Below are 13,724 nucleotides of genomic sequence, written 5' to 3' on the forward strand. Positions count from 1 at the left end.
GGATCCTTACAGCCTAGACATAAAGTCCAACCAGAAACAGGCGGGGCAGTTCCAGATCCAGCAGCTCTACTTGAATCATCTAAGCTTGTGAAAATGGATTTAGGTGACTGAAGAGTATTGGAGCCCTCAGGTGCCTTGCAGAGCAGAAGTAACTGCCCTCTGATAAACTGTTAACAGGCCATCAAGCATTTCAGGCAATAGTTCATAGTTGATGGAATACAGTGACAATACCAAGAGATATGATATGTATATATTGAAAAATACAAAGAAGTAGTAAGTGCATGGAGCTCAATGTATAGGAGTTTTTTCTTCCAGATTTACAGTTTGAAATAGGTCTGTTATATGTGCCATGAGATAAAATCAATATTGAGAATTTCTATGAAGTACGGGTTTTTTTTTTTTTTTTTTTTTTTTGTTTTTGGCAAGGAAGCATTTTGTGTTTATTTACTTTCATAATTCAAATAGAGGGGCTAACATGATTGGGTGTGATTTTTTTATTTTATTTTACAATACTATTCAGTTCTACATAACAGCCACAGATTTCCTTGTTCTCCCCCTTCCTGCCCCCCTCCCCTTCCCCCCAGCCCCCCCTTTCCCACCACCTCCAGATCAAGGCCACCCCCGAGGACTGAGATCGACCTGATAGACTCAGTCCAGGCAGGTCCAGTCCCCTCCTCCCAGATTGAGCCAAGCATCCCTGTATAAGTCCCAGGTTTCAAACAGCTATCTCATGCAGCGAGCCCAGGACCTGGTACCACTGCCTAGATGCCTCCCAAACAGATCAAGCCAATCAACTGTCTCACCTATTCAGAGGGCCTGATCCAGTTGGGGGCCCCTCAGCCTTTGGTTCATAGTTCATGTGTTTCCATTCGTTTGGCTATTTGTCCCTGTGCTTTATCCAACCTTGGTTTCAACAATTCTCGCTCATATAAACCCTCCTCTTTCTCGATAATTAGACTCCCAGCGCTCCACCCTGGGCCTACCAATGGATGTCTGCATCCGGATTCCTCAGTACTTGGATGGGGTTTCTGGCACAACTATTAAGGTGCTTGGCCATCCCATCACCAGAGTAGGTCAGTCCCGGCTGTCTCTCACCCAATGACGGAGAAATGGATGAGATCTACATGAACAACCTGGACATGAGTGGGAGCAATGAACGGCGAGGGTCGAGGGAAAGAGAGCGGGAGATCCCACCTGGATCAAGAACAGAGAGGGAGAAAAAGGTATAGGAGACCATGGTAAATGAAGACCACATGAGAAAAGGAAGAAACAAAGTGCTAAAGAGGCCCACAGAAATCCACAAAGATACCCCCACAAAAGACTGCTGGCAATGGAAGTAAGGGATATTTAAGTTAAGTTTAAGTTAAAGGTTGAAGAATGCAGTGTCAACTATTATGTACTCAGTGGCTGGGTCATGCAACCTGTAGTCATTGTGAGATCCTTGGGATGCATTTTTTACACCTGACCTGCCAAAGAAAGATTTTCTCCAGACTTTTAAACAGGTCATGAGTGGTGACCACTCTAATTCTTTGGAATTCCTGGAGCTACTGGGAAGTCTGTTTTATCATGGTAGGTGATGAAGCCTTATGCTGCTCAGTTCTTTCATAGTTCATGCTAACAAGATGAGTCATGTAGGAAATTCATCATTTCAGAAACACTGACCATGTGATAAAAGTTAAGTCTTTGAGCCATGAGATGCTTAACCTACCAGGGAAGTGGTACTGAAATTTGAGTTCATTCTCTTATCAGCCAAACACTCAAACCTATGTAATAAACCCTGATAAGTCTTTGAAGATCAGAGCTCAGATGAGTGTACCCTAGTTGGCTTACTCTGTATACTACCACTCATAACATTCTGGGAAGGAGATGTGTACATGGGGTCAATGGAAGTTCCTTTTAAGGGACCTCCCTGACCTTGCCTGATTTGTCCCTCCCAATTATTCTGCTTTGTATCTTCAAAAAAAAACTACAATCCTAATAGAGCAGAATCATTAGTTCACTGTGTCATCCTAGCAACTTATAAATCTGAAGGTATCATGAGACAGTGGGACTCTGCAGACAGATGACTTGAAGTAATGGCATCCTTGGCAACTCCTGAACTTGAAGCTCAAGTCTGAAATGAGGGCAGTCTTGTGGAGGAATGGCCTGAATATGTAGAATAATTTAATTAGTAAATGAAATGTTTTTGGCTATGGCTTAGCAGAACAGCCATAAGAAAAATTTTGAGGATAGCTGAGGACATACAGGCAAGATCACATATCATATGAGAAAAGAATTGTTAAATTTTCTAAGAGTGATAGTGGTATTGTTTTCTTGTGCAATGACAATTTGAGATGATATATACTGAAATATTGACTGAAGTGTTATGTATCAAACTAACTCTCAAGTGCCTTATCAAGTAACATGTGCATATATATGCATATACAAATATGTATCTACATCAAGTTATTAAAATGTCAACAATTGATACCATCCAGTCAACTTTTGTTTCAAAATATTAATAGGAAGAAGTTGAAAGGGCCTCCAAAGTGTTAAGCAGCATGCAGGCTCCATGGGACATGTGGCTCTCCTCAATGTCCATCCACAGGGCACAGGCTGTCCCTAGTGCACGGCAGGCAAAGGGTGGGACACCAAGAACAACAGGCAGTACCAGTAGAAGGTTGGCTGTCATCTTCTTAGACTTGCTCTTAGGAAGGTCACCCAGCCAGGATCAGCCACCATCAGAGGCCCACATTAGCCTCACGGCACCCACAGCACCTGACATACTAGCCATGGGGACCAAGATCCTGAATGGTTCCTGATAGTGCAGGTATTGGGGGACACATGAGAAAATGCTGATGCAAGGGCACAACTGCCAGAGAAAATGTGAGTAAGCACTGAGGATCAAAGTGACAATAGTTAACAATGTCACCCTGTCTGTCTGAATTTGCTAAAGAAGATCTAAATGTTCTAACACCACACAAACAAAACAGACAACTATGTTAGGTAATAGAGGGTGCTATTAACCTGTGGTAACCACTGCATAATTCATTTCCATATCAAGTCAAGACACTGTAATGTAAATATATATATATATATACTTTATTTGTCAATTATACATTAATAAATATAAACACAGTGATACAAGGAGAGAGAAAAATGGGTAGAGGGTCCATACCATACAATTCTATCATCAAATAAGACTTAAGGAAATTAAGAATGGGAGGAGAACCTGGGGTGCTACAACATATGCACAAATGAATCATGTAGAGTCTGTAGAATATAGGAAATTCTCATTATGTAAAGAGTTAAGGATGAAAAATATGTATACATGGGGACCAGTATAATCATATGGATAACTGTTGGCTGCCTGCCTAAATTTCTATGGACATCTCTTCCACAAGAAGATATTTGCAGGTATCTGTGTAATGCTGGACAAAAATGCAATCCATGTCCATGGAACAAGCTTGATTCATAAATATATTTTCTTCATCTGACAAACTGAATTCTCTTTACTACTGCAAGGGATGTCATTCCAGCCCCAACTAGAAGAAGGATGATTTACTACAACACATTTTTCGTTGTTCTTGTCGTTGTTGGGCTCACTTGGGTGCCAGAACCTGGAAGGGAAGAAAGAGCATCAGGATGTTTCCCACAGTAAAGTTGGGAAAGAGAAAACAAGAGTAGGCAAGCCTGAGGATGTGGTGGGAATTTGTGGAAAGCAGATTCAGGTGTGTACAAAACAACCGTTCTCCTCCACCCATGTCTGACGTGTCCCTGGAAACAGGGCCACCGCACTCAATATTCTCTTAGTTTGTTATTAAACTGGTCTCCCAGAACACATCCCAGAGTCTACTTTATTCTACTTCATCCCTAGGTCTTAGTACCCAGGCACTGTCCTTCCATGTGCTTACTTATATGATGAAAAGGTCTCTCCTTATTCACATGACATAATGAAGTTTTTATTTTCCATTTTACAGCAATCTTATTTTAGAGACTGAATACCTATTAAATATATCTAGATAATCTACTTTTTTCTATCATCTAGGACATGTGACTTAATATTCTGGATTCCTACTTCTCTTTCTGAAGACTGAGAATGAGAATAACATTACCACCTATTTCTCACAAAAGAAAACAGAATAGAACATGGGAATATACTAAGATATTAGAGTTTTCAAAAATTAGATTGATACAACACTTAACAATATCAGAATGTGGACATTTGAATTATGGGAAATAATCAGTTATTATCTTGACATTAATTTTTTATTGTAACTCTATAAATGAAAGCTGGAGAGATGGCTCAGATATTAAGAGCACTTGCTGCTTTTCCAGAAAATGTGAGAGTTCTATTCCCAGCAAATATATTGACATGGTCATAAAACCTGTGACCTCAGCTCTGGGGAATCCAACACCCTCTCCGGGGCTCCATGGGCACCCAAATACACATGGCACCCACTCACAGAGGGACACGGATATACACACAAATAATAATAAATTAAATCCTATGGTTAAATATATAGAGAGACTGAAAGCATAAGAAAATTCACCATGATGTAGCACCTTGGTTGGGTGCCCTGGGTACTTATCATGCTACACTCTTCAAACTCAGTTTCCTCATCTCTCCTAGAGTATCAGTGACATGTGTCACACAGGACTCCTTGATGGGGAAATGGGGATAAAGTAACTCTGTCCCCAGCACTCACACCAGGAGTGAGCTGTTTTAGTTTCATAACCAACAGCTGGAACACCCTAAAGTCTTCTCATACTACCGGACCCAGGACTCCTATAGGTAACTCTGGACTCACGTGGCACTTTCATTGTATGGTGTCTGGTCAACCCAGCGCCACTGTCGATGACCTGGATCCAAAAGGCCAATATAATAAGCAGCTTTAGGATCCAGGATCTTGGTGATGAAATCCTAAGAGGAAAGAGAGATACAGCATTCAGCTTGGTTGGAGTGTTTCTTTTTCTGTTACAGAATTTTTATAAGATTTTAAAAAGTATTTTAACTACACAAAATTATAGTGTTTTGTACGATGCACCTATGGAAATACATAATAATCAAATCCTATTCATCTCTCTAGCCCATTAAATAATTCTAAAATTATAGATTAATACACATTAATTATATATTTTAGAGGTACACTGTGATATTTTGACTGACTTTTTTCTCGTCACAATGAGATGAGAAGACAAAGAAAGGATCAAAAATAGAAGAGCCACCCCCACCCCCAGGAGTGCCATCTTCTCTGGCTGACCAGGACACAAAGTCATCACTCAGAGGCCTGATTTCCATGACACTGGAAACAATCTCTGTCCATGATCATAATGAATTCTCATCTCAGACTCACTCCCCTCTTTTCTTCCCCAACACCATTCTTGTAAGTTTTGCATGAGAGAATTTAGCAGATTAAATCATTCTCCATTCATAACCTCAGATATTTCATTTCTGATGGTTGGCTGTGACTCTCCTGATTTGATCCCCTTTCCCTAGTCAGCTCTGAGCCCTCCTCTGTTAGGCAGTGGGTACTACAGGAAGCATTAGAGTGCTGAAATCACAAACTGCTCTTTCCAACAGAAACATTTCATCCTTCCCTCCACCCTCAGCATTGCATTTCTGTTGCCATGGTTCCTTGTGGGTTGTTCAGCTTCACTGAAGCAGGGGCAAGGTGTAGAATGCCAAGGCTGAAGCAACCTTTCCAGCTACCTGATGGAAAGCCTTCTGCCACATCAGCAACACCCATGTCAACAAAACTCCCTTTTAGTAAAAAGAGGCAGACAGCAGGCCAGGCCCAGGCCCCACTCTCTCCCAGGATGCACCTGCTCTTCCTGGCTGTGGATCACCATCAGATGAGCACCCATGCTGGAGCACTTCTCCTCACTCTCTCTCCAAGATGCAGTGTCAATCGTAGGAAAGTAGCAGTGGGAACTAAATGGCTTCCAATCCTTTGGGCAACAGCTCCAGACTTTGTTTTTGGGGGAAGAAGGAAATGTAAGTGCAATGTCATAAAGTCATTTTAAAAGCTGCTTGATGTGGAGACCACATGGAAGCTGGGGCTCCGGACTTCTCCAGATACAACCCTCTTTGTCAGGTGCCAAACAACCCCAGTCTACCGCTGCCGATACCAATGTCAGGGCCCCTTTGTCATACTGGGATGCTGTCAGGAAAACAGACTATAAGTACACTCAGACCCTGAGGACATAATTCCAAACAGTCTGGGTCTCCAAAGAATAGAACTCATCATACCAAGAACCAGAAAGTTCTCATATTACATAAATATATACATATTTATACATGAAAACAATAGATGTTATTAACCAAGGCAGCAAAATTTCAGAGTTAGCAGACAGATATTTTTAATTAGTGATGATAAAAGTAGAAGTCGATATATTACAACAAGCAAGATTAAAAAAAAAACTATAGGTTTATCTAAAAACTTTAAAATGTCCATGATAGATGTTTCAAGAAGAAAACAAAAACTTTCTGGAAACAAGTATTAAAAATATGTAAATAATCAACAAAGAAAGATATAAAGAGCTGAATGGAAATTTTATATCCGAAAAATATATTTGAAGTATTCCAGGGTGCATATTGCATCCTAAAGGCAACAGAGATATCACGATCCCTCAAGGAAGAAAAACTAAATGAAACAGAAAAATAGTCTCATGTAAAGACCCTAAATGTCTGCAGAGGGATACAATCTTCATAGAAATTCTGAGATTATTCATAAGATAAATAAACAAAACAATCTCAAAAATCATATAGAAGTGCAAAAAATGCTGGATACCCAGAGCAACCCTGAAGGAAAAAGAATGATGTTGGAGGTATCACCAGACCTGACTTCAGGCTACACTATAGAGCATGGTACCACAACAAAAGTACACACATTGATCAGTGAACACAAAAGAGAACCACAAACATGAACCCACACAGCTACTGTCACTGAAATTTTCACCAAAACTATATATTGGAGGAAAATAGGCTCTTCAAAAAATTGTAGTGGGAAAATTAGGTACCAACATATAGAAGAATGAAACTAGGTCTATAGCCATTCTGTGTAAAAATTGACTCAAAATAGACTCTAAATGGATTGAACACCTTACTGTGAGGCCTGGAACCCTGAAATTGTTACAGGAAAAAAAAATAAAGACAACAATTCAAGATGTAGGCATAGGCAAGGACTCCCTGATAGGACTGCAGGCTTCTTTACAGCAAAGGATCCAGTGAGTGAAGAGAGAGAGATCTGCTGAGAGAGACAGGAACCCCAGACAAGCTCAAATGGTCTAGAGAAACACGTGTTTCCCCAAAGGTCTGTTGACAAAGACAATAAACAAATTGTGTATTTAGGGCCAGATGGTGAATTCCAAAGACATCTCAGTTACAGATGTCAAGGACAATCAAGAATATTTGCTTACTCAGGGCCAAAGTGATGGATAGTGTTAAGCACTCCACTCTCTTTCCTAAATTTATGTAATACATGTTCACCTTCCACCCTCAGGGTTAGTTTGTGAGAAAAACAAATTCTGTATTCAAATCTTGAGTAAAAGACACTGTACTGAGAATGCAACAAGATCAACACACACGGACACAAACCACGCATGAACATGTGCACACACATGTACACACACACACACATTTATGAAAACACTTGAGGGACTACAGAAATGGCTCAGTTGTTAAAAGTGTATCACAATAGGCTGCCACACATCCCAATTACACCTGATGGGAGACCTCTAAAAAGGACTCCACAGGCAGCTGGTACTGAGTGTTGGGTTTGAAGTTGTGTCCCCATATGCCGAATGCTGCTGGATCTACCCGAGAATCTTGTTGGAAATGCTGATTTTAGGTACATTAAGTTTTACCATTGAAGAATGAATGCTGTTTTGTACACTCCAAGTCAGTGTAATTCAGTTCTTTTATGATTGCATTTTCATCAAGAAGCTGAGAATGATTTTTAAACAAAGCTGTAAAACAGAATAAAAACAATTCATTTTCCTGGTAGTGCTAAGACTCAACTCTTCACTTTTACATTCTTATATTCTTTGTAGAAACAGAACCCATAATTATCCAATTGCCTGAGTCATTAGAGCCTGCCTGGGACAGATTCCCCATCACCAAAGATTGTGGAGGCTGTGGCCCTAGCACTTGGGAATTAGAATGAGGAAGAATGGAACTTTCAGGTACCTTAACTATACAAGTTGGTTTAGTTGGTTAGTTAGTTTAATTAGGTTGGCTGGTTGGTTAACTTAATTGGTTGGTTGGGTAGTTATTTAGTTAGTTCACAGCTAGCCTGGGCTGTATAAGACCTTATCACAAAAAAAAAAAAAAGACAATTTTCCATCACCCCACAGCTAGTATTATGAAGCTCCTAGTGATTTATGACCACAGATATCTTCAGGAATAGCTGGAAGGACAGGACAGAACCATGACCCTGGGCACTCTTCAACATTTCATGGAGGACACACTGAAGACTATATCTTAGGTGATAAGTTCCATTAAGTATGTGAGCACCCCAGGAAAGGTGATGGAGAAATGAGCTAATCCAGAGCAGTTCCAGGTTACCTGAGCATAGAAGTTATAAAAGCAGGATACTGATCAAAAGGACTTTGTTTTCAGCCTCTTCTTTCCTGTATCTCCCTCCACTCCAGCTAGCTCTGAGTTCTCAGGGTCCCCACAAGTTCACGGAGTTCCTAACTTAAAACTAACTCACTTTCCTCAAGAAAATTGAAATTTCTTTCTTCTCTTCCTCATTTCCCACTTGTTCCTGGAGTCTCTAGATTCTGGCTTTCCCTTCTGCTAATTTACCAAACATTCCTGAACTAGATGTCAATGGCTCCTCATGTCCACTGATCAGTCATCTTCCTGTGGGACTTCTCACATAACCCTGCCCCCTTCTCTTCCTCCTTAACTGTTGGGAGATAGTGACTCCATCTGGTTTGCCTTGTCTTGCTTGCTGCTGTTTCCTGTCTTTCCTACCTGTTTCCTTCTACACCCACCTCTCTTAAAATGGAACATTGCATCCAGTTTCTTCTGTATTTTTCCTTCTCCTACAAATTCCTCTTTTTTAGTGATATTCATTGTCCTGGGTTGTTGGGGCTGGGGGTAGAAGTGGTTGTTGTGTTTTTTAGTCTGTTTTTGTTATCTGCTGCCTATAAGCAAAGGTCTTCTAAAATGTACACCTTTTTCCTAAATCATGTTAATATGCATCAACTAATCTGTGCATCTGAGATTTAGGTGAACATAAACAAAACTGAAACCATTATATTCCAACTCAAACCTGCTACTCATCTACTTCCTCTTCAAATAACTTCATGATTTCTGACTATGAAATCAGAATATTAAAGTCATATCTCACTCCTGTGTCCTCTAATTCTCAGCTATTTGTATTGACCAAAACGTCACCTCCTTTTGGTCCAACTTATCTCCTCTCCTGTGCATCACTAGCATGATCCTTGGATGAATCACCTAGGCTACACAAATGGATTCTGAATCAACATCCTAATTTCTGCTTCTCTTCATTTTCACACCTTTGTAAGAGCAAACTTCTCTAAGACAGTTTTAATTTTATCATGTCCTGCTTCAGATTCATCAGGGGATCTTCATGACTGTTGCACACAGAAAAAGTGGACACACTTCTCAACCTTCCCTATAAGAATATCCATTTAGACTATGCCTTTGCAGTTCCCTACTCAAGAGACTGCTCTATGTCTACATCACCTCATCTGAGCTGCCGTTAAGAGTTCTTTGGCTACTAAAAAACACAAAGGCAAATGTGTGTGCTCCATGTTGGGCTTGGCTTACTGCCACTATCTGTCCTGCAAGTCCGAAGTTGCCATGGAAAGCTGAGTTGAACTGATGCATGACTCCATGAGAATGAGTATGTTCACCTAGGACCATGGGAATCTCCCAAGAGAGACCAGTCTCTGTGAAGCCACCAAGCAAGAATTAAATAAACAGTTCAATTAACCTACTAAGTTTTAAGTTGGTTAGTGGTTGAGCAACAGCTTCTAAATAAAATAACATTAAAAGGGGATGCACGTGTAATAGGGTATGCACTATTTTGTGATCTGAATCCAGTTTTGTCTGCTCCTACAGTTTCATACTTAGTTCTCCATGTAGCACTATACACGACAGTAATGTGTACTTATATTTGCCTATATTTTCCATGCCTCCACATGTCTATAACATTGCTGGCACACACAGGTCTAGATGTCATCTGCTCCAAGCTTTTCTTAGCCCTCTGTGCTTACTCCATACTTCTCATCTGCAGAGCATTTCACATGCAATTTTTTAAAGCACTGGTTCACTTGACTTTTCTCTAAATTTCCTGTGACTGGAGACTGTAGATCTTTCTGGACACCTTGACATACTCCCAATATACAGTAAATGGGTATTATTTAATTATTGAATGACTGATTATAACATATACAAAAGGGGTATTGTTTTCAATTTTTGATAAATTTGAGGCCAATTAACAAAGAAATCCACTATTTTCTAAATTAGCTTTCAAGGATAAAACAATCTGGAACAAAAAATAAATGATTAGAAGGAACTCCACTGGAACACTGTCCCTGGAATAGCTCTGTCCATGTCTTCTATTCCCTCTACTCATTCAAAATATACATGTCTATGCTTTCAAATGCTGCTGCTGAGGAAATACAGATTCATCCTCAGTACTGGAAATTAACACAGATGCCCCAGGATTTCACTCTGTGACACCAACAAACACACACATGCTTTTCTAGTCAGAATGAATGACTTTTACAGAAGAGTTATTCTGAAACAGAGAGAAATTCACAATGCCATCCATCTCTCCAGAGAGTGTCTGTCTTAGGTTTCTGGGTTACCATCTAATGGGTCTCTTTCCTATTCTTTGTTTACTTCTCCCAGGGACATACTTACTGATCATAGCAACGGATAATAAGATTTTCAATAGCAGTAAAAATATTATGATTGAGGTGAGGAGCAACTTGGAGAATCTGTGAAAACTTTCATGATTCATGGTCTTCTTTTCAGGAGCTGAAAGACAAACCAAATTCATGTCTTCAGCTCTGTTCCTATTTCCTCTTCTTTCTCCTATTCTACTCTTTTTGTGCATGATTAACAATAAAACATGATGTTCGAAATAATAGAAAAATGAAAACAGAAAACATCAGGTTAATTACAGAAACATTACAATATGCACAAAATCACTCATTCCAATGAGAATAATTGTTGTCAGTATTTCGGGAAAATATTTCAATTAGGTTTAAACCTTTACATATAAATGTATACTTTCCACAATTGCTACATCATAAACACTGATTTGTAGCCATCATTTTCTTTTACATTATATCACGATTTTTTCCTATGAGTTTTTGTTTTGTTTTTGAAGCAGGGTCCTGGTATGTCCCCCAGGCAGACTTTGAATGCATTATGTAGTCCAAGCTGGCCTCAAACTCACAGGAAACACTATGTTTCTAACTCCTGAGTTTTGTGACTACAGGCTTGTGCCAGCACATCTCAATGAACATTATTCTATATCATCATATCTCCTTTATCAGTTTTATTATGATTAGATAGTATTTTATTATATACTTTTAAAGTCATCCAGCTTGCTTCCAACTTCAAAGATGCAATAGTCAAGAAGTCACATTTTATAATAGAGTCACCACATTTTTAGTCACAACTTGTAAAAGAGTTACAATACTTCCCAACCATGGGTGAGGTCCTGGGTTCTGTCTCCATCACAGGATGGAGAGAATGAAAGAAACTACTCAACACCTAGATGCCAACAGACTATGACATGTCACCAGATAGAGAGGGGGAAATCAGAATGCCATGGTTTAACTTTTAAACAATTTGTTACACCTATGTATGTGTGTTTATATGTAGAAAAGATACAATAATGTGGGTGGTGGGATTTTCTCTACATGGTAGAAGACAACACCTTCCTTCTCCATTGTACAATCCCACAACCTTTCACATCTGTCTACAGGCAACACACTTGGTTGAGACTCCAGTGATCCATAGGTTTGGCCAGTGGCTAACATCATCTTTGTCTTTTACATCATCACTCATTAGGAGCAGCAGAAAATGCTTTCTTACCTGGAGAAGAGCCTGCATCCATGTCTGAGGAGTCAAATTTATTTTTGAGATCCTTGTTAATATAAATGTTTTCTGAAAATCTTCCCCTGCCCTCAGAAGATGTGTGTCATACCTTCTTTAAAATAGGTCCTGAACAAGAACAAACAAATTATCCCAATACCAGCTAGGGATGAGAGACAATAACAGACAGCTGCCCTGAGCGTGCACCATGAGGTGCAGTCCCCTGACCTGCAAAGGGAGAATCGCAGGTGGACAACGCACCCAGGATCATTATACAATCATAGAAATACCCAGAATTCAGTGGGGGAGAGAAGAAAACAGGAAGGAATGGAAAAGAGGAACCTGGCCATTAGAGAAGTCAAACTCCTCACAGAGTTGAGATTCTGACACTCGGTCTGAGCTGACCTCTACAATAAAGCCTCCATTTCCGTCTTGTGCTGTGATTCCTACTCCTTCCCAGTCCCTGTAGAGTTGCCTCCTGACCTCTGTGAGGCTTCAACACCACACTCAAGTTGCCCCCATGGACAGAAGAGTTCTTCAAACCAAAGGTACCTAGTATATACCCTAGACTGTCCCACCTCATGGGGACAGTGTCTTCACCCTGCTCAGTCTGTGGAACCCACGACAGCTCTATCTGTTGCATGAACACTCCCCTAAACCTTCCTGAACTCTGACAGCCCAGTTCTTCCACACCGCAGCAAGGATTTCCTCGATCTCTTGAAAGTAACTAAGTTCCCACCTTGTGTTTTGCACTCCCACACTCTGTACCTTGCCTGGTTCCTGGAATACATGCTTTGTTTACCCTCTGTGAGGAACTTCCCCTCAGTCTGCTGAGTCCCCTGACCCCAACTTGACTTGGAGCTAACACTGCACTGGAACCCACACTCTCCTCCTTCAAGTGCTGAGGTGTCACACCAGGCTGACCTTGAGGACCCTCAGCTCACTCACTCATTCAGGGTTATGACTTCCCACAAGAAGGGGCCTCAAGCATGGATGCCTTCTCACCCTGCTTCAGCTCAGAGGCTCTGCACCTGCCCACTCTCAGACACAGCTGACCTTGTCACCTCTCAGGCTCTGAAGTCTCACATCAGGCTGCTGCTCCTAGACTCACTCCTCATTCAAGACACCTTTCCCCTCATTGCTCAGGCTCCAATTCTGCTGTCAAGCCAGCCCTCCGCACAGACAGATGATTGTCTCCCCACACTCCACCCTACCATGGACGCCTACCCTGCCTTGTCCTGTATAATACTTTGCTCAAAATTGAATTATTTAATAAGGAAAAGGAAAATAGTATTTTTAAAGGATAGAAGAAGAACAAGAGAATTAATAGTTCTTCATTATATGGTTGAGGGTCCCTGTGATTCATGCACAGACTGTAACCCACTGTAACCACTTATTCCAGAGTCTCTATCATCCAAACTCCTTATACAAAATTGAGTTCTAAAGTTACCTCTCTCTCCCTAGGTAGAAAATCACATTGTGCACAAATTATGTATACTGTGTCAACAACTATTCCAGTACCTAACTGGCTTACAACATCAAACACTTGTTTTTTAATCACATTTTATTTGTGCTTAGGGTCTGCCTAATGATGACTAATTCTGTTAGATCTATCCGTGCATTTCCTCATTCTGGGAGTCACGCCCACAGA

General features: G+C 40.5%; 1 protein-coding gene across 1 annotated transcript in view; it reads right to left on the reverse strand.

Annotated features, from left to right (window-relative positions):
• Positions 1-3,100: 3,100 nt before the first annotated feature.
• LOC114706470 (C-type lectin domain family 4 member A-like) overlaps positions 3,101-13,724 on the reverse strand; it is a 31,264-nt gene continuing 20,640 nt past the window's right edge. Inside the window, exons 6-7 of the mRNA XM_037204157.1 lie at positions 4,791-4,903; positions 3,101-3,599 (exon numbers count right to left, since the gene is read on the reverse strand). Coding sequence (XP_037060052.1) covers positions 3,452-3,599; positions 4,791-4,903 — 261 coding nt within the window. The 3' untranslated portion in view covers positions 3,101-3,451. The remainder of the gene's footprint in view (positions 3,600-4,790; positions 4,904-13,724) is intronic.

The sequence above is a fragment of the Peromyscus leucopus genome, chromosome 3 (genome assembly GCF_004664715.2).
Source record: "Peromyscus leucopus breed LL Stock chromosome 3, UCI_PerLeu_2.1, whole genome shotgun sequence".
Lineage (NCBI taxonomy): Eukaryota > Metazoa > Chordata > Mammalia > Rodentia > Cricetidae > Peromyscus > Peromyscus leucopus.